The sequence below is a fragment of the Hemitrygon akajei genome, chromosome 25, assembly GCF_048418815.1.
Source record: "Hemitrygon akajei chromosome 25, sHemAka1.3, whole genome shotgun sequence".
Taxonomy (NCBI): domain Eukaryota; kingdom Metazoa; phylum Chordata; class Chondrichthyes; order Myliobatiformes; family Dasyatidae; genus Hemitrygon; species Hemitrygon akajei.
Window position 1 is genome coordinate 36,229,165 of NC_133148.1, and position 21,327 is coordinate 36,250,491.

Here is a 21,327-nt window from a genome sequence, read left to right on the forward strand (position 1 = left end):
CGCTTCCATCCAACAGATAGTCTACTCTTCAAGTGTCTATGCAACTACTGAAGGGTTTGCAAAAGATGGATACACTGTTCGACTATCTGCCCCTCTGGACGTACTTGGTCCACACCCGTGATGATCCTGCCTCTGCTGCCTCAGCTACAGCCCTGCTGGTCGACTTGATCTCTGTTCTAGTGAAGCCAAGGTCACGCAGCCACTTCTGGAAAGTGAATGCAATAAAGCCACGGCAACCTACTTCAAATGGATAGCATGAGACCTTCCACCCTCTGTCTCTGCACTCTGATCTTAATTCTGCATACTTGGTTAACTTGCGCTCATGGGCTTCATCGATGTTGTCTTCCCAGGGGACTGTGAGTTCACCAATAACCACTTCTCTACTGGTGTCAGACCAGACCATTATATCTGGACGCAATCTGGATGCTATATATATGTGCTTAAGACTTTTGCACAGTACTGTATATATTGATTGAGTCACAGATTACAGATTCAAAGTGACAATAAGGAGTACAGGGACAATCAGTGGACAGAGGGAGAAAGTAGAGGACCAAGTACAGCTCATTAGTGATTGATGAACGGTTGAGCAGAATGAAGGGGCCAAGTTATATCCTATTTTTTTCTGTGTGAGGAAACAAGTTTTATGTAGGAGTAGTAATGAACTGGAAGTCGGAAGCAAAATGCTGCGATTTGGAGATAAAAAAATTTGTTTTGTTTGATGGTCTGGGCCGATACTTGCTCTAGTTTAAAAGATTTGGGGGGGGGGCTCATTAAAATCTGTTGAATATTGAAAGGCCTGAATAGAGTAGATCTGGAGAGGATGTTTCCTATAGCGAGGGAATGTAAGACCAGAGGGCACAGCCTTAGAAATACTGGGATGCCCTTTTGGAACAGAGATTCGTCTAGCCAGAGGGTGGTGAATCTGTGGAATTCATGGCCTGTGTAGACTCTCACATGGTGGATTGGATAGTGGACTACTTGACAGATAGACCTCAGTATGTGCGGTTGGGAGACTGTAGGTCTGACACGGTGGTCAGCAGCACAGGAGCGCCGCAGGGAACCGTACTCTCTCCGGTCCTGTTCACCCTGTACACATCAGACTTCCAATATAACTCAGAGTCCTGCCATGTGCAGAAGTTCGCTGATGACACGGCCATAGTGGGGTAACCGAAGAAACCACAACCAAAGGAGTTGAATGACTTCAGACCTGTTGCCTTGACGTCACACGTGATGAAGACCATGGAGCGGCTGATAATACAGAATCTGAGGCCACAAACCAGGAACGCCCAGGATCCTCTTCAGTTTGCGTATAAGGAGAAGGTGGGAGTGGAGGATGCTATCACGTATTTGCTGCACAAATCACTCTCTCACCTAGATGGGGTCAGTTGTGCTGTGAGGATTACATTCCTTGACTTCTCTAGTGCCTTTAACACCATCCAGCCCAAGATCTTAAGGCACAAACTAACGGAGATGGGAGTAGACTCTCACATGGTGGATTGGATAGTGGACTACTTGACAGTTTTTTAAAAGCTATTATTAATGCTTTTTGAGATAGTGATTTAGATGCATATCATATTTTTTACTGAGTTAAGTATTGTATGTAATTAGTTTTGCTACAACAAGTGTATGGGACATTGGAAAAAAAAAGTTGAATTTCCCCATGGGGATGAATAAAGTATCTATCTATCTATCTATCTATCACAGCTGGATGTGGAGGCCAATTCATTGGGCATATTCAAAGCGGAGGGCATCAAAGTTCAGGGCGAGCAAGCAGCAGAAGGGGGCTGTGAGGGAGAATAAATCAGCCACGATGTGACGATTGAGCAGACTTGGGCTGAATTCTGCTCCTGTGTCTTATGGTTGATGCACCATCAATAACTCTCTCTGAGACGTGAAGGTGAGATATCGACTTTTATTGACTGGAAGAAAGAACGAGCAATGGTTGACCACCATACTACATCCTGGAGACAGAGAGGCCGGGCTCAGGCCTCAATCGCCTTTATACCGGGGTCTGTGGGAGGAGCCACAGGAGCAGTCAGCAGGGGGCGTGTCCAGACAGGTATATGTAGTTCACCACAATGGTCTTGAGTTCCAATACTCTGCAGGTCAGGTAGAATACGTGGAAAGATGGAAAAAGTTGTGGATGATTCTGGTATCTTCACTTTTCCTTTTCAGTCCTAGAAAGGGTTTTTGCCCCGAAATGTCAATTGTTTATTCACTGCTATAGATGCTGCCTGGCCTACTGAGTTCCTCCAGTTTTTTGCCAGTGTTGCTTTGGGTTTCCAGTATTTGTATCTTCATGTAGATTTCATTACAATGGTTTATCTAGAACTCTCTTTAGCTGAGAGAGTAGTTAATTACAGCTTTCAAAAGGATCTTAGCAAACGTGAGGAAAAATAACTTGCTGGTTTTGGAGGAAAGAGGCAGAGAATTGAACGAATGCAATGTTTTATAAAAAGCCGGGTGTTTAGTGTGTTGTCTTCTTCGAGTTCTGTGGTATGAATCAAAACTATAATCTTTGAGTACCGTGATAGTTAGATGGCCAGATATCGCGTAAGGTGTCACATGATCTTTTAATGTGCACAGTCATAATGTAGGCAGGACATCACATGATCAAACCAACCAAACTGGAAGTGTGCCGGTGGAAGAACTGACGATTTTACATTTTAATGTGCATCAGCATCCACAATATGGAATACCGGCGTTCTGAACTCTCTCCCAATGACTCATCATCTGGAAAATCTGAGACTGGTGTAGTGAAGTTCAAAAACAAAGTCAATAATCTGGATTTTTAAAAAAAGGCAATTTCGACGGGGATGGTGACAAAGAAAAGAAGTTTTATGATCGTAATATTTTACACGTTGCTGTAACCACGATGCATGCGAATGGACTAGCTGATCTTTTCCTGCCTGTCAATTTCGTATGCATCACCTAAGCTGGTCCCAATTGGCTCTCTACAATTCATTTGTCTATGACTATAATAAAACAAGTTTAAATTCCCGATGGTTAAAAAAAACATGTTCGCACACAATTACACTCCGTTAAAGAAACCACTAAAAGGAATAATCCTCGGTACTGTCACGCCGCATAGCAGGGAAACAAGCAATTGTGCCAATATCAATGATGGCGACACGCCACATGGCATGGATTCAGCGGGTCACACGGGATGAGATCTCGTTCGACCCCAGCAAAATCCCGCAGTTAGTTCGCAAAGGAGGAAGATGGCGGCGCGGGAAAGCGAGTTGGCGACTGGTGAGGCGACGGCGAACGGCGAGGTAAGAGGAACCGGGGGAGGACGGGCGCCTTCCCGTAGTCCCATAATGTCCGGCAACACTCCTGGACGATGGACAAGGGGAGTGGATGCCGGACGTTGCCGCAGTGGTCTCCGGTAGCCGATACCCTGTCCCGGGGTGAGACCGGCGCTGGTGCCGCTGCTCCCAAAGCCGGGCCTCGGGGCCCTTTAAATCTTGGGCCTCGGCCTCCCCTCTCCTCCTGCCCCTTGTCCGGGCGCAGGACAGAGAGCAAAGGCCGCGGGGTGAAGCCTCGAACTCCCCATTGAGTTGCCGGATATTTAACCTCAGGGACCCTTGGGGGGTCCGGTGGCGGCACAGTCCCAAGGTTGTTTGTGGGTGAAGGCACTGGAACCTTTAGTAACCACCCCCCTCTCAGAATACTGGGTTCCGCGTTGATTTATCCATCAAATGGAAGAAGGAATCTTAATCTTCATAGTGCCGCACAGCTCCAGAACGCAACCTCTCCCTTTAATATAAAGAGCCTGTATGATCTAGGCAGTTATTTCAGTTTGTGGTTATTTTCTTTATAGAGGAACTGCGGTAAGCAAGCTTGTCATTGCTAGCTCCCAAAGCAATCATAAATATGTTTCAGTTGCGTTTACTACTCAGTTGAGATAACTACCATTTACGACATCTCATTGATAGTCAACTAATCTCTTCCGTCTGCGGGTGAGGCTCGTGAGATTTTGTTCAACCTGTTATCAATGATATAGATAGCATTCCCTCTGTTCTGGATCACACACCATCAGTCTGGATTGTGTTTATAAATCTGAAGTGCAGCTTGTGCCTACAGTCATTTACGTCGAGGGTAACATAGTGATCTGGATATTATTAAGAGAAAATGGAAATGGAGAGATATTTACTTTGATAGCAAGCTGCTGAAGTGAACTTGTAGTCATCTTTATCGAGGATAAGGCTGATAGCAATTATAGTGCCCTACAATCTCAATATGACTCAACATAAATTCCATGAATCTGAATGGTTATGTTTTAAAAATCCAGTTTTAATGTGTGCTGCAAAAGATTTCTCAGAATTGAATTTTATATCACCTGCATGTGGAATTTGTTAACTTTGCAACAGCAGTACAATGCAGTACATAATAACAGAAAAAATGAATTATAGTAGTGTGTATATATATTAAATAGTTAAATTAAATAAGTAGTGCAAAAAAAAGTAGTGTGGTAGTGTTCAGAGGTTCAATGCCCATTTAGAAATTTGATGGCAGAGAGGAAGAAGCTGTTCATGAATGGTTGAATGTGTGCCTTCAAGCTTCTGTACCTCCTTCCCGATGGTAGCAATGAGAAGAGGGCATGTCCTGGGGTGATGGGGACTCTTAATGATGATGGCATGGGAATTAAAAGTCAGGGGTGTTGGGAAATGCTGATAACCTGGTCAGAAATATTTTAAGAGATCGCTTAAAGGTGGAGAGGGATGATCAGACTGCAGGTGTATGGCTTGAGAGTGAAGTCTAGACTACTAAAAGTGTGGTTACTGTTGCTGGGGTCAGGAAATGGAGGATGTGGAGAGATTTTTTTTCTGACACGTTTGTTGAAGCTTGCAAGACCTCTTGATGATGTAACTTTCAGAGGAAAACTGGCATGTTGAACTTTATAAATAAAAGCTTCCACCAAGGTTAGTCATGCTAATAAAGGACTCATGAAACCTCTGGTATGCCACATTCAGTTCTGGGCACTGCACTTCAGGTAAAATGGTGAGCATTTGGAAAGGATGCAGTAGGGATTCCCAGACTGATAACCAAGGATGAGGGGTTCCTTTATATGGAGAATCTATTGGACCTGGAATTGTTCTTGGAGTAGAGATTAAGGTGATATTCAATAGGTCATATGGTTTAGATTGAATAAGAAACTGTTTGCCTCGGTAGTAGTAAGAGGTTACAAAGTTGAGTTAATCAGTAAAAGACTGAGGGATGAGGATTTTTTAATACAGTGTGTTATCTGGAATGTATCAGTTGGAAAGACCATGGAAGCAAATTAGATATTAATCTATGAAAGGAAATGAAATTTTGAAACATTTGGAAGGATCTTGTAAACCAAAGGAATGGGATGAAATGGCATTAGAAGTACGATCAAGTAACTGGTAGCGTAGTGGTTAGCACGACACTTTACAGTACCAGCGACCAGGGTTCAATTTCTGCCGCTGTCTGTAAGGAGTTTGCATGTTCTCCCCGTGACTGCATTGGTTTCCTTCGTGTGCTCTGGTTTCCTCCCACATTCGAAAGATGTTCCGGATTAAATCAGGGGTTGCTGGTCAGTGCAGCTTGAAGGGCTGGAAGGGCCTACTCCATTCTGTAGGTCATTTAAAAAAAAATTAAAAACTGTGAATGTAAAACAGAGCTATATAACTGGTTCTAACCGACTGCTTCACTGTCTGGTATGGGGGGAGGGCTACTGCAGGGGATCAAAGTAAGCTGTGGAGACTTGTAAACTTAGTCAGCTCCATCGTGGGCACTAGCCTCTGTAGTATCCAAGACATCTTCAAGGAGTGATGGCTCAAAAAGGCGGTGCCCATTGTTAAGGACCCCCATCACCCAGGACATGCCCTCTTCTCATTGCTACCATCAGGGAGGAGGCACAGAAGCCTGAAGGCACACACTCAGCGATTGAGGAACAGCTTCTTCCCCTCTATTACCTGATTGCTGAATGGCATTGAACTCATGAACACTACATTACTACTTTTTTATTTCCTAATTTTTGCATTACTTATTTAAGTTAACTATTTAATATGTACGTATTTACTGTAATTCAGTTTTTCTATATTATGTATTGCTGGCACAAAGTTTTCAAATTTCACAACATATGCCAGTGATGTTAAACCTGATTCTGATATCATTGTTAGACATTGTACCTGGGCTCAAAGCCCAATTCTCTGCTCAGGATTGGGTACAGTTGGGTGCAAAGTGAAATTTGAGGCGACTATGGCATCTTGAACTCACAAAGGAATAAATGGGTAGGCCCAGGACTGTTCACACACCACTTGTAATTTGTTTTTGGAGTTGGGTAACTAAATCATCCTATGGTCTCTCCTCTTCTCTGTTTCTGGCCTCTTGAGCATCACTTTGCTCCCCTGTTGATGTGTCTCGAGATGCCAAAGCCTTTTGTTCTGGAATTCCCTTCCCAGCTTTCTCCAATTTTCAAGACCTATTGCTTCGACCAAACTTCAGGTCGTGCTGAAGTTGTTTATGTAGTACTCTATCATAGTTTTGTCTATTTATGGCCCTTTGGAGCTCTTCAAAGTCAGCTGCTATAGTTGCGTCCACACCGGACTTCGAGGCGAATGGTCACGGGTTCGAATCTGGCAGGCTCCTTACATGCTTTCCATCTGCGCTGGGTTGAGCGTCAAGCAAGAAGCTCAGCCTCGTTTTTAAAAAAAACACTTGACAAATGCTAAAGAAGTGGCAAGGTTGCTACAAGACATGGGAAGGAACAACGATGGATCTATACTGGGCTAATGATTATTCATGAATCATCAGAAGGAAACAAACCCTTTGGACCACCCCATCTGTGTTGACCATTAAGTACACATCTATAGTGATCCATTTGCCAATACCTTCTTTCCCTAGGTATTTCAAGTGCTTAGATATTAAAATGTTGTAAGAGTCTCTGCCTCTATCACCCTCTCAGGCAGACTATTTTAAACTCGAACCACCATCAGGGTGGGGAAAAAGATTCACAGTGTAGTGGTTAGCACAACACATTGCAGTATCAGCATCCCAGGTTCAATTCCTGCCACTGTCTGTAAGGAGTCTGTATATTCTCCCCCATGACCGCGTGTGTTTCCTGCGGGTGCTCTGGTTTACTCCCTCAGTCCAAAGACATACTGGTTGATAGGTTAATTGGTCATTGTAAATTGTCCCGTGATTAGGCCAGGGTTAAATCAGGGGATGCTGGGCTGTGTGGCTGGAAGGGCCTATTCTGTGTGATATCTCAATAAATAAATCTCTTCGCAATTTCATGCTCCTTAAATTTATGCCCTGTGGTTATAGAATATAGATCATAGAACAGTACAGCACAGGAAAGCCATTCGGCCCTCAATGTTGTGCCCAAATAGCCAAAAATCAAATCCAAAACACCCAAACACTAATCTCTCCTACCTGCACGATGTCCATATCCCTCCATCTTCCTTACATCCATGTGTCTCTTCAAGCATCTCTTAACAGCCTCTAATGTATTTGCCACTGCCACCATACCAGGCAGCGCATTCCAGACATCCAGCACTCTGAGTAAAACAATTTGTTCCTCACATCCTTTTTGAATCTACATCCTTTCAGCTTCAGTGCATGTCCTCTGGTATTTAGACATCTCTAACCTGGGTAACAGATAGTCCCTGTCTACTCTATCAATGCCCTCATTATCTTATAAACCTCTATCAGATCTCCCCATAGCCTTCGGCACTCCAGAGAATACAACCCAAGTTTATCCAGCCTCTCATGATAGCACACGCCCTCTAAACGAGGCAGCATCCTGGTGAACCTCTTCTGCACCCTCTCCATCCTTCCTATAGTGGGACGACCAGAAGAGACAACTACTGTGGGAGAAAGTTTACCCCTTTTAATTTCATGCACCTCCATCAGGTAACCCCTCATCCTTCCATTCCATGGAAAACGAGCATACTTTCTTAATAAAGACCTTGATGTACCACATCCAGGACTGTTAAGAGAACTAGCCCTTCTGAGACAACGTGTCCTGTCAGGTGGAAAATATGGGCAGGTTAAGGACAAGGAAGCTTGTGTAGATTGCAGCAAATTTATTGTTTGCATTAAGAAAGCAACGGGAAAATGGTTAGTGTAAAATTGTGAGGAGTATTTAAATGTTCATATGGTGACTTTCCATATGACACTTCATGAAGTGAAAAAGGTTAATTTGGAATTCTCTTTACTGTCTGTTGTGCCACTGGCATTAAGGGCAGCAATAAAGGTCTTCCATCACTGGTTTGTTATTCCACCAATCGAATACTGGAGCATGGCACAAACCAGAGAGGCCAGCCCCCAACCAAGCGTGGATGACTTGCTTCACCGAAATTGCAAGAGATCCAGTGACTGCCTAGAACAGGGGTTCCCTATCTTTCTATGCCTGGAGCATTACTATTCACTGAGGGGTTGGTGGACCCGAGGTTGAGAACCAGTGTTCCTTCTTAGGTGGGCATGTGTGCATTCGGAAGTATCTTTTGATACTAGCACACAAAGGAATTTAAACTGTAAACTGCGCACAGAGGGTTATTGCCCTCTACCTCGTTGACATGTGAAGTATATTTCACGATCGTACACAACTGTATTTCCTTTTCCAGTTTCTGATACAGACAGTATTGACAACATGAAGTTTGCGATGATTTTCTGCAGATTTTAGAACTGGCTATTTATCCTGTTTTTATTGAAGAAATTATTGATTAACTGTGTCAAATTCCAAAGAAGCAAAGGGGGTGAAGTGCAGAAGAACTGCTAGTTAATTTAAAATGGAATGGCTTAATGACCATTTCAAACAACTTTAATAATGTGAAAAGATTGATACCATTATGTGCTGCCATATAGAACATGAGAAAGAAGACTCGTTGATGTGTATTATTTTATTTATTTTAAATGATGAACAGCAAACTGCACTGGGAAGTTTATTATCCTTAGGATAGCTTCAGGTTTACTTCCACTTAAAACTTCAGTGTGCACATGTTGTTGACACGGGGCAAAAAGTTGAAAGGCACAAGATTTTTGCGCACACTGGTCATTACAAACTAGAAGGAACATTGTTAGGAACCCAGACCCAGAATCATACCTATATTCTTAAGTGTTGTCAAGTTTTTCACAGGCTCAAACATCCGAGGTTCCATCACACTAAGAACAGAGGGGTGCTTAAAAACATTCTTACTGCCAGCTGGAAGGAGCATCCTGAAGTGATTACACTGGACAACGATTATTTTCTATAAGTGTTGCCCCCTCAGTAATTTTTTTTTTGTTTATGATAGACCACTTGAAGCTCAACACAAATATAATTTCACACTACTTGTATCATGTAGGAATTTGGAGAAATAAAAAATTAACTTTTATTGAATATAATGTGTTTAATTGCAGAACAGCACTGACGATTTGCAATAGTTCAACTATGCTAAAAATGTTTTGTTGATTATTTTCATTTGGACTCGGTGTCTGAGGCTTCTCACTTTAGTGTCCAACAATAATCAGCCAGCATTGACGGACTCCAGTAGCCCTGATAACGTTTCACCATGCTTGTCACTGACAGCACTGAGATTTGCAAGGAAGAAATCTAGAAGGGAATGCAGAAAATTAATCTTTAGTGGCATGTTGCACTTCATGGTTCTGTATGCTCAAAGCATGTTGTCAACCAGCCGCATGTAGTTTGTTGCTCTGTAGTTGCCAAGAAAATTTTCAACATTCTTGAATGCCTTCCATGTGATTTTCTCCTGTCACACTAGAAGCTCTAGGACTTGCCTGTCATTGATGGCCTGCTTGATTTGTGGACCGACATAAATGCTCTCCTTAATCTTGTCATCAATTATTCTGACTTGAATTATGAATTGAAATAAATAGAGGTGATTTAAAAAAAAATTGGTGTGTGATAGGGAAATTTCATTGTAATTTAATTTTCATGATCAGCAGCCCAAAATCCATAAGATATCCTAAAAGTATTCAGGAAGTGAAATCTTTGTTGTCTAAAGCTGTATTGAACTCAGTCAATAAAAGGCTGGAAAGGCAAAACACCAAATAAAAACAATAACCTGTGGAGTAGAATTTCTCATGCACAGCTTGATACCTGAGAAGAGGAGGGTGTGCATGGAGTCCTTGGAAACATTAAAGGGTCTCTGAAGTGCCTGGCATGGGTAATTTAAAAGGCCTTTCTCAATGGACACCTTTTACTCCAATGGTCTTCCTGTAAATGGTAATAGACAATAGGTGCAGAAGTAGACCATTCGGCCCTTCGAGCCTGCACCGCCATTTTGAGATCATGGCTGATCAATTCCTTATCAATACCCGGTTCCTGCCTTGTCCCCATATCCCTTGATTCCCCTATCCATAAGTTACCTATCTAGCTCCTTCTTGAAAGCATCCAGAGAATTGGCCTCCAGTACCTTCCGAGGCAGTGCATTCCAGACCCCCACAACTCTCTGGGAGAAGAAGTTTTTCCTTAACTCTGTCCTAAATGACCTACCCCTTATTCTCAAACCATGCCCTCTGGTACCGGACTCTCCCAGCATCTGGAACATATTTCCTGCCTCTATCTTGTCCAATCCCTTAATAATCTTATATGTTTCAATCAGAGATCCCCTCTCAATCTCCTTAATTCCAGCGTGTACAAGCCCAGTCTCTCTAACCTCTCTGCGTAAGACAGTCCAGACATCCCAGGAATTAACCTCGTGAATCTACGCTGCACTTCCTCTACAGCCAGGATGTCCTTCCTTAACCCTGGAGACCAAAACTGTACACAATACTCCAGGTGTGGTCTCACCAGGGCTCTGTACAAATGCAAGAGGATTTCCTTGCTCTTGTACTCAATTCCCTTTGTAATAAAGGCCAACATTCCATTAGCCTTCTTCACTGCCTGCTGCACTTGCTCATTCACCTTCAGTGACTGATGAACAAGGACTCCGAGATCTCTTTGTATTACTCCCTTACCCAACTCTATACCGTTCAGATAATAATCTGCCTTCCTGTTCTTACTCCCAAAGTGGATAACCTCACACTTATTCACATTAAACACCATCTGCCAAGTATCTGCCCTCTCACCCAGCCTATCCAAGTCACCCTGAATTCTCCTAACATCCTCATCACATGTCACACTGCCACCCAGCTTAGTATCATCAGCAAATTTGCTGATGTTATTTTCTATGCCTTCATCCAAATCGTTAACGTAAATAGTAAACAGCTGTGGTCCCAATACCGAGCCCTGTGGCACCCCACTAGTCACCACCTGCCATTCCGAGAAACACCTATTCACCGCTACCCTTTGCTTTCTATCTGCCAACCAGTTTTCTATCCATGTCAATGCCTTCCCCCCTGATTTTACCCACCAATCTTTTATGTGGGACCTTATCAAATGCCTTCTGAAAATCGAGGTACACTACATCCACTGGATCTCCCCCATCTAACTTCCTGGTTACATCCTCGAAAAACTCCAACAGATTAGTCAAGCATGATTTACCCTTGGTAAATCCATGCTGGCTCGGCCCAATCCTATCACTGCTATCTAGATATGCCACTATTTCATCCTTAATAATGGACTCTAGCATCTTTCCCACCACCGATGTCAGGCTGACAGGTTGATAGTTCTCTGTTTTCTCCCTCCCTCCTTTCTTAAAAAGTGGGATAACATTAGCCATTCTCCAATCCTCAGGAACTGATCCTGAATCTAAGGAACATTGGAAAATGATTACCAATGCATCCGCAATTTCCAGAGCCACCTCCTTTAGTACCCTAGGGTGCAGACCATCTGGACCTGGGGATTTGTCAGCCTTCAGTCCCATCAGTCTTCTCATCACCGTTTCCTTCCGAATGTCAATCTGTTTCATTTCCTCTGTTACCCTGTGTCCTTGGCCCATCCATACATCTGGGAGATTGCTTGTGTCTTCCTTAGTGAAAACAGATCTAAAGTACTCATTAAATTCTTCTGCCATTTCTCTGTTTCCCATAACAATTTCACCCAATTCATTCTTCAAGGGTCCAACATTGTTCTTAACTATCTTCTTTCTCTTCACATACCTAAAGTGTAGTATTTGAGTATTGAGTAATGTAGTCTATTTGTAGATGCAAAATTAGTCCTGGTGGGACAGGATCACCTCATTGTGCTTCTGGGCTACACAACACCCTGGGAAAATAGCTTAAGTTTTTAAAAAAAACCCACTAAATTCATACTTACTGCTCCAGGATTTGTTTTCTTTTCAAAGTTTGACGGGCTTCTGTCCTGAATTTTGGATTGGAGCACCAGTGAGAGAAACTGTTCATCATTTCCACCACTGCAGTGTGTTTTAGGGAGTGTATCTGCCAATCCAGATGTAAGCAAAATTGTTGGGGCTACTGGTCTGTGTGGTTGGTGGGGTGGAGGTACATCTCTTTCTCTCTTCTAGCCTGCAGTCACCCTCGGGCAAGGTGTAGCACCTGCTTAGGCCCCCCCCACCCCCACAAGTGAAGTTGTGACGCTGCCTGGAAAAAGGCAATGGCAACCCACTTCTGTAGAAAAATTTGCCAAGAACAGCACATGGTGATGATGACTAGTCTGTAACTAGTACTTTATTTCTATGTTTGGTTGCTTTTTTAATTTCTCACCATTCTAAAGTTCAAAGTAAATTTTATTATCAAAGTACATATATTTCAACGTGTACAACCCTGAGACTAATTTTCTATAGAATAAATCTATGGAATAATAACCATGACTGAATCAATGAAGGAACGCCAAAGTGCTAGAGGAACTCAGCAGGCCAGGCAGCATCTATGAAAAGAGTAAATAGTCAACTTTTCGGGCCAAGACCATTCATCAAGACTCTGCCATGGCTGCCAGATAACTTGCTGGTACTGCTCACAAACACAAACTAAGCCTTAGGACTCCATTATGTCTTAAGGTCTTTATTACCCAATTTGGCAGTTCCAACGATTCCACTTGCCTTGCAAAATTTCCTGCCCCAGGAAAATTATTGCTACTTGTTGCAGTTTTGCCTTGTCCAATCTTGCTTTGTGACCCTTAGAGGATAAATAATCAGATAGTTAATGCAGACTTCATTTGTGCTGGTTTGCAGTGTCAGATGCAATCAAGACATCAGCCACATGCTATATAATAGTTGTATCAGTGACTGGTCTCTCAGATGTTCTCAGAGCAATGGGGCTGTGAGGCTGTTGTAGGGCGCTTGTGGCAGCCTTGTCTACTGGTATTGTTGACGATGAACTGTAAAAGCCAACCACAGTTGACATTTAGTTGTCCGTGGTACAGACCAGAATCCATTGGCTGTATCAGTAACTGTAAACCACTTACCTTCCATACATTGAAAGTAGTTTTCCACTGAAGTGGTAAGCGTGCTGATATATTGATTACCAACCTAGCGCAACACAAGGTGGCCCTTGTGGGATGTAGTAACTTTTCTGAACCCCAAGAGTCCAACAATGAGTGAAAACTTAATGCTTTATGATTGTTTGTTTTAAAATTTAAACAAAGACTAGGTACAGAACACATGAAACTAAAGAGAAGAAATGTAGGATCATGATTTTTACAGAGACTGACTGGCACTCCTTCCTTTTGATTGCCTGCAGGTCACTCTTGGGCAAGCAGTAGAACCTGCTTAGCCCCCTTGGGTTATATCCTGGTTATACGACCACTGATGCCAGGCAGACAATCTCTGAAGAGTATTGATGATGGCTGGGGTCACTGGTCTTATAAAGACACTGCCCAGGAGATGGTGATGGCAAACCACTTCTGCAGAATAATTTGCCAAGAACAATAATGGTCTCGAAAAGACCATGATCGCCCCATGTCAGACGATGAAACAGATAATGATGACTATTTAACAACTTTCATTCATAAGGCATTGTTTGGACAGGCATCAGAAATCTTAATCAGAGATGTAGTTGTAGGGATCCCTGAACAAGAGAGGAAAGGTGGAGAATATTAAGGAGGGCATTGTGGAGCTTGGGTCCTGGACAATTGAAGGCACAGCCATTACTGGTGAGATGAAGTAAGTGCAGAGTGCACTAGCCTAGAGTTGGCAATTTCAAGAGGGTACAACTGACAGATTATAAAAATGGGAAGGAGCCTGCAAGTGTCAAGTTCTTGAATTTGAGGGTGAGAATTTTAAAATTATTTTGGATGTCTGGCAGCCAGTGAAGATGGGTAAATGGGGCTTGTTTGAATATGAGTTTGAGTAGCCAGGTGTGGATGACCTCAAGTTTATGGAAGATGGAAGACGGGAGGCTGGCCAGGTGAATATCAGAGCAACTGAATATAGAAGTAACATCTTGTGTCCTTTTGCAAGTATGTTTTTCCTTGTGCTTGTGAGTTTCGTATAACAGTGCTTACCACTAGTAAGCGCTTTGTCTGTTGGGTTTATTATTGTAGACCTCCGTTGGTCATGGATGTTGTATACTGGCTGTCTAGATCAGTGGTCCCCAACCAGCGGGCTGCGGACCAATACCGGCCACAAAGCACGTGCTACAGGGCCACGAGGAAACAATATGATTTGGCAATATGAAACGATATGAGTCAGCTGCACCTTTCCTCATTCTCTGTCACGCCCACTGTTGAACGCAGGCAAGGTCATTACCCACGCATCATCCATGTCAGCACGGGAAGAAGATAAACTCCTCGAGCTTGCAAATGACGGTGGGCTGAAAGGTATGTTTGACATAACATCACTGCCGGCATTCTGGATCTAAGTCAAGGATGAATATCCTGAGAAAGCCACGAAAACGCTGAAAGTTGCTTCCATTTCCAACATCATATCTCTGCGAAGCGGGCTTTTCTGCAATGAATGCAACAAAAACTAAATTGCGGAATAGACTGGACATAAGGAACCTCCTTCGAGTATCGCTGTCTCCCATCACCCCTCGATGGGACCATCTTGTTGCAGGGAAACAAGCCCCGGGCTCCTACTGATTCAGCAATATTGGTGTGTGGCAATGATTTTATATGTTCATACGGAGAAAGTATGTGCTGTGTGTTTAATATTAAATTTGTTAGATAAACCCTTTTAGAAATGAAATTAAGTGTATTAGCCACTTATAAGTGACTTAGTTGACTTATCACCTATATTCCAGTCGTGATTAACACCTCCCTCACCCCCACTGGTCGGCCGGTCTACAAGAATATTGTGAGTATTAAACTGGTCAGTGGTGCAAGAAAGGTTGGGGACCCCTGATCCAGCTACACAAGCCAGGGCAGTAGAATATGGAGAACAAGCTGTTGTCCATGTAGTAAGTTCCCCCTCTCCACGCAGCTGATAAACCCAGAGGAATGACAGAGAACAATGCAGCAGCATTGCAGGATTAGTCACGTCAGCGTTGACTCCAGCTCCGGATTTTTCCCTTAGGGTTTACTCCCGAAACCTTCCTCATGAGTGAGTTATTGCTAAACGCCAGTGGTGTTTTGAGATCAGGGTCTTCCTGCTGCTAGACAAGCTGCCAACCATGGCTGACAAGCCCCATGTGCCCAAAGCGACTGGTTTTAAGATGTCAGTAACCTGCCTCTGCCCCTTCTCCTGTCAGTAGAAACTGTTCCGCTAGGCTTAGAAGCTAAGCCACACCCGAAGGCTAGAAGATGGACTTGGTTGTTAGAGGCTATCTGAGACGCACGGCATTTAGAGGACTTGATGGGTAGTAGGAGCTTACGCCCACTACAACCCCCAACTAACAACCTTAAGGAACCAATGACTTTATTAGTAACTCTTGTTGTTTGTGTCATCAAGTTGAAACACCTCTATATCTACATGATATTCATGGGTCAGATCATCCCTCCTTCCTGAGAAAGGAACCTATCCTGTACTAATTTCCATGTCAGAAGTTGTCTCTTAGTTCTATATTTGCCTTTAATGGAAGTTTCATGTCGATCAGTGGTTCCCAAACTGGGGTTCACCAACCTCTCGGTTAGGGGTTGGGGTCCATTGCCCCCTGATGTCGGTGATTTCCTCATGGTTTCTATTGTGGTTTTGTTGCATCTTTCTGACTATAGCAATAGATAGATAGATAGATAGATAGATAGATAGATACTTTATTCATCCCCATGGGGAAATTCAACATTTTTTCCAATGTCCCATACACTTGTTGTAGCAAAAACTCATTACATACAATACTTAACTCAGTAATAATATGATATGCATCTAAATCACTAACTCAAAAAGCATTAATAATAGCTTTAAAAAAAGTTCTTAAGTCCTGGCAGTTGAATTGTAAAGCCTAATGGCATTGGGGAGTATTGACCTCTTCATCCTGTCTGAGGAGCATTGCATCGACAGTAACCTGTCGCTGAAACTGCTTCTCTGTCTCTGGATGGTGCTATGTAGAGGATGTTCAGGGTTTTCCATAATTGACCGTAGCCTACTCAGCGCCCTTCGCTCAGCTACCGATGTTAAACTCTCCAGTACTTTGCCCACGACAGAGCCCGCCTTCCTTATCAGCTTATTAAGACGTGAGGCGTCCTTCTTCTTAATGCTTCCTCCCCAACACGCCACCACAAAGAAGAGGGCGCTCTCAACAACTGACCTATAGAACATCTTCAGCATCTCACTGCAGACATTGAATGACGCCAACCTTCTAAGGAAGTACAGTCGACTCTGTGCCTTCCTGCACAAGGCATCTGTGTTGGCAGTCCAGTCTAGCTTCTCGTCCAACTGTACTCCCAGATACTTGTAGGTCTTAACCTGCTCCACACATTCTCCATTAATGATCACTGGCTCCATATGAGGCCTAGATCTCCTAAAGTCCACCACCATCTCCTTGGTCTTGGTGACATTGAGACGCAGGTAGTTTGAGTTGCACCATATCACAAAGTCCTGAATCAGTTTCCTATACTCCTCCTCCTGTCCATTTCTGACACACCCCACTATGGCCGTGTCATCAGCGAACTTCTGCACATGGCAGGACTCCGAGTTATATTGGAAGTCAGATGTGTACAGGGTGAACAGGACCGGAGAGAGTACGGTTCCCTGTGGCGCTCCTGTGCTGCTGACCACTGTGTCAGACCTACAGTCTCCCAACCGCACATACTGAGGTCTATCTGTCAAGTAGTCCACTATCCAATCCACCATGTGAGAGTCTACTCCCATCTCCGTTAGTTTGTGCTTTAAGATCAATACGTTAAACTTAACTGAAATGTAATCTGATTACTTTGTTTGAAAGTATGAAGAGGGGCAGTATCAGTTAAACTTTGAATAAGATCCAGGGTTAAAGACTTCAAGGTATTATCATTAACTAGTAAGATGTCATTAATTTAAATTGATATACAGCACAGAATAGGCCCTTTTGGCCCTTCAGGTCATGCCGCCCAGCAGTTCTCTAATTTAATCCTAGACTAATCACAGGACAATTTACGATGACCAATTAACCAGTGCATCTTTGGACTGTGGGAGGAAACCGGAACACCCAGAGGAAACACACGCGGTCACGGGGAAGAACGTACAAACTCCTTACAGTCAGCAGTGGGAATTGAACCCAGGTCACCTGTACTGTAAAGCATTGTGCTAACGGCTACCGTGGACAACTTTGAATTGTCAAACATGTCAATGTCATAGGCTTCAGGGAATGGTGGGTTAACGGAACAATTGGAAAGCTCCTCCTCCTCCACAAGTTCAATGGCTGTGGCGACCCAATCACTAGCACACTCGAACCGGCTGACAATTAGCCAGAGCCAGAGACAAAGGGAGATAGCCTCAAGGAGTTTCAGTTACGTGCCTCTCGAAGTATCGAGTGGGGGAGACAGGCTTTAAAGCAAGACTGTGTTTTTGAAATAAACTTATTCTGTGGTTGCAGTTTATCGACTCCGTGTCGTAATTTCAGCGCTGCGCGTAGCACCCCGCTACATTGGTGACCCCGACGGTCCAAACGTTTTTTTGGACCGGAGATGGCAGACGCTGCGTTTGTTAACGCGGTTTCCTTGAAGCTGCCAAGCTTCTGGACGCTACAACCTCGCCTATGGTTTCAGCAAGCAGAAGCCCAATTCCATGTTCGGCAAATAACCTCAGAGGACACCCGTTACTACTACGTGGTGAGCTCCCTCGACCAGGACACAGCGGCCCAGGTCGCGGAGTTCGTACAGTCTCCCCCGGCGGACAACAAGTACACGGCATTCAAAGCCCTGCTCATAGGGACTTTTGGGCTCTCCCGCCGCGAGCGAGCTGCCCGTTTACTGCACCTGGATGGCTTGGGAGACAGGCCTCCATCAGCTTTAATGAATGAGATGTTGTCTCTGGCCGACGGACACACACCCTGCCTCATGTTTGAGCAGGCTTTCCTGGAGCAGCTGCCCGAGGACATACGCCTGCTGCTGTCCGACGCAGATTTCAGCGACCCCCGGAAGGTGGCGGCCCGGGCGGACTTGCTGTGGAACGCCAAGAAGGTGAGTGGGGCGTCCGTCGCACAGATCACCCGGCCACGCTCCCAGCAGCAAACCAGTCCAGGCCCGGCTGCAGAGCCCGCTAAACCCTGAGGCCGGGGTGTGGAGCCCAACGAGCACTGGTGTTTCTACCACCAGCGGTGGGGCGCAGAAGCCCGCCGTTGCCGCCCGCCCTGCCAGTTCCCGGACGCCCTGCCAGTTCCCGGGAAACGCCAGGGCCAGCCGCCGCTGATGGCTACGGCGGCTGGCCATCGGGATAGCCTCCTGTATGTCTGGGACAAACAGTCGGGACGCCGGTTTTTGGTCGACACCGGTGCCGAGATCAGCGTCTTACCTCCGACGAGTTACGACACCCGCAGCAGGGCGCCGGGTCCCCCCCTACGGGCCGCGAACGGCAGCACAATAAGGACTTATGGCACCCATCCGGTGCAGCTACGGTTCGACTCCAGCCAGTTCACGTGGGACTTCACACTGGCCGCCGTAGCCCAACCGCTTCTGGGTGCGGATTTCTTGCGGGCTCACAGCCTACTGGTCGACCTGCCCAGGAAGAGACTGGTTCACGCCGAGACCTTTCAGACATTCCCCCTGGGTGCAGCCCAGTTGCCAGCCCCTCACCTCGGCTCCATCACGCTGTCCGACAACGACTTCACCAGGGTCCTGGCGGATTTCCCATCGGTTCTGGCACCGCAGTTCACGGCAGCCATGCCCCGACACGGTGTACAGCACCACATCCTGACCCAGGGACCACCCCTCCATGCCCGCGCTCGGCGGCTTCCCCCGGACAAGCTCCGACTGGCAAAGGAGGAGTTCAAGCGAATGGAGGAATTGGGGATTATTCGGCGGTCTGACAGCCCATGGGCCTCTCCCCTGCACATGGTGCCCAAGGCGACAGGGGGCTGGAGACCGTGCGGCGACTACCGCAGGCTGAACGAGGCTACAACACCGGACCGCTACCCTGTGCCGCACATTCAGGACTTTGCAGCAAACCTGCACGGCGCGCGGATCTTCTCCAAGGTAGACCTCATCCGTGGATACCATCAAATCCCGATGCATCCGGCCGACGTCCCCAAAACGGCTCTCATCACCCCGTTCAGCCTTTTTCAGTTCCTCCGCATGCCGTTCAGCCTGAAGAATGCCGCACAGACGTTCCAGCGGTTGATGGACGCGGTGGGACGCGACCTGGACTTCGCATTCATCTATTTGGACGACATCCTCATAGCCAGCAGCAGTCGTCAGGAGCATCTGTCCCACCTCCGACAACTCTTTGCCCGGCTGAGTGACTACGGTCTAACGATCAACCTGGCCAAATGCCAGTTCGGGCTCGACACCATTGACTTCCTGGGCCACAGGATTACCAGAGACGGGGCAACCCCTCTGCCCGCTAAGGTAGATGCGGTCCGCCATTTCCCCCGACCCACCACGGTCAAAGGCCTCCAGGAATTCGTAGGTATGGTCAATTTCTACCACCGCTTCCTCTCTTCAGCTGCCCGGATCATGCGCCCCCTGTTCGCCTTGCTGTCCGGTCCGGGCAAGGACATTACCTGGGACGAGGTGTCCACCGCCGCTTTCATTCAAACGAAGGAGGCCTTGGCGAATGCCATGATGCTAGTGCACCCCAGAATGGACGTCCCTACCGCCCTCACGGTGGATGCATCTAACATGGCAGTCGGTGGGGTACTGGAGCAGCTCATCGCGGGCCGCTGGCAACCCCTGGCGTTTTTCAGCAAACACCTGTGGCCACCCGAGCTCAAATACAGTGCTTTCGACCGGGAACTGTTGGCGCTATACCTGGCAATCCGGCATTTCAGGTACTTCTTAGAAGGTAGGCCCTTCACCGCGTTCACGGACCACAAGCCACTTACCTTTACATTCACAAAGGTGTCCGATCCCTGGTCGTCCCGCCAGCAGCGCCATCTGTCCTACATCTCTGAATACACGACGGACGTCCGGCACGTCTCGGGTAAGGACAATGTCGTGGCGGATGCGCTTTCTCGCCCTAACATTCACGCCCTTTCCCAAGGGGTAGACTTTGAGGCACTGGCTGAGGCACAGCTGGCAGATGAGGAGATCCCGTGTTACAGAACCGCAGTCTCCGGTTTGCAGCTCCAGGACCTCCCCGTAGGCCCAGGTGAGAGGACCCTACTCTGTGACGTCGCCACCGGCCAGCCCCGTCCCGTCGTCCCGGCACCTTGGCGACGACGCGTTTTCGACTCCATTCATAACTTGGCCCACCCCTCCATCCGCACTACCGTCTGGATGGTCTCCAGCAGGTTCGTTTGGCACGGACTCCGCAAGCAGGTCCGTGACTGGGCCAGAACGTGCCTGCACTGCCAGACGGCCAAGGTGCAGCGACACACCAAGGCCCCGCCGCAGCAGTTCCACCCCACCCACCGGCGTTTCGACCACATTCATGTGGATATTGTGGGCCCCCTGCCAGTGTCGCGCGGGGCGAGGCACCTCCTCACTATCGTGGACAGGTTCACAAGATGGCCAGAGGCGGTCCCACTCACCGACACCACCTCCGAATCTTGCGCCCGGGCACTGATCGCCACCTGGGTTTCCCGCTTTGGTGTCCCGGCCCACATTACCTCCGACAGAGGCGCCCAGTTCACCTCCAGCCTCTGGTCAGCGATGGCCAACCTGTTGGGGACTCAGCTGCACCGCACCACACCACTGCCTACCACCCACAGTCGAACGGACTGGTGGAGCGTTTCCACCGCCACCTGAAGTCGGCTCTCATGGCGCACCTGCGAGGAGCTAACTGGGCGGACGAGCTTCCCTGGGTCCTACTCGGCGTCCGCACGGCGCCCAAAGACGATCTGCACGCTTCGTCGGCCGAGTTGGTGTACGGCGCGCCCCTGGTCGTTCCCGGGGAGTTCATACCAGCCCCAAGGGGGCGAGAGGAAGAACCCGCAGCGGTCCTGGGCAGACTACGCGAGAGACTCGGTGCCCTGGCCCCCATACCCACTTCGCAGCATGGGCAG

At 46.5% G+C, this 21,327-nt stretch overlaps 1 protein-coding gene across 1 annotated transcript in view; it reads left to right on the top strand.

Annotated features, from left to right (window-relative positions):
* Positions 1 to 3,141: 3,141 nt before the first annotated feature.
* clptm1 (CLPTM1 regulator of GABA type A receptor forward trafficking) overlaps positions 3,142 to 21,327 on the top strand; it is a 73,785-nt gene continuing 55,599 nt past the window's right edge. The window contains exon 1 of the mRNA XM_073029324.1: positions 3,142 to 3,275. Coding sequence (XP_072885425.1) covers positions 3,222 to 3,275 — 54 coding nt within the window. The 5' untranslated portion in view covers positions 3,142 to 3,221. The remainder of the gene's footprint in view (positions 3,276 to 21,327) is intronic.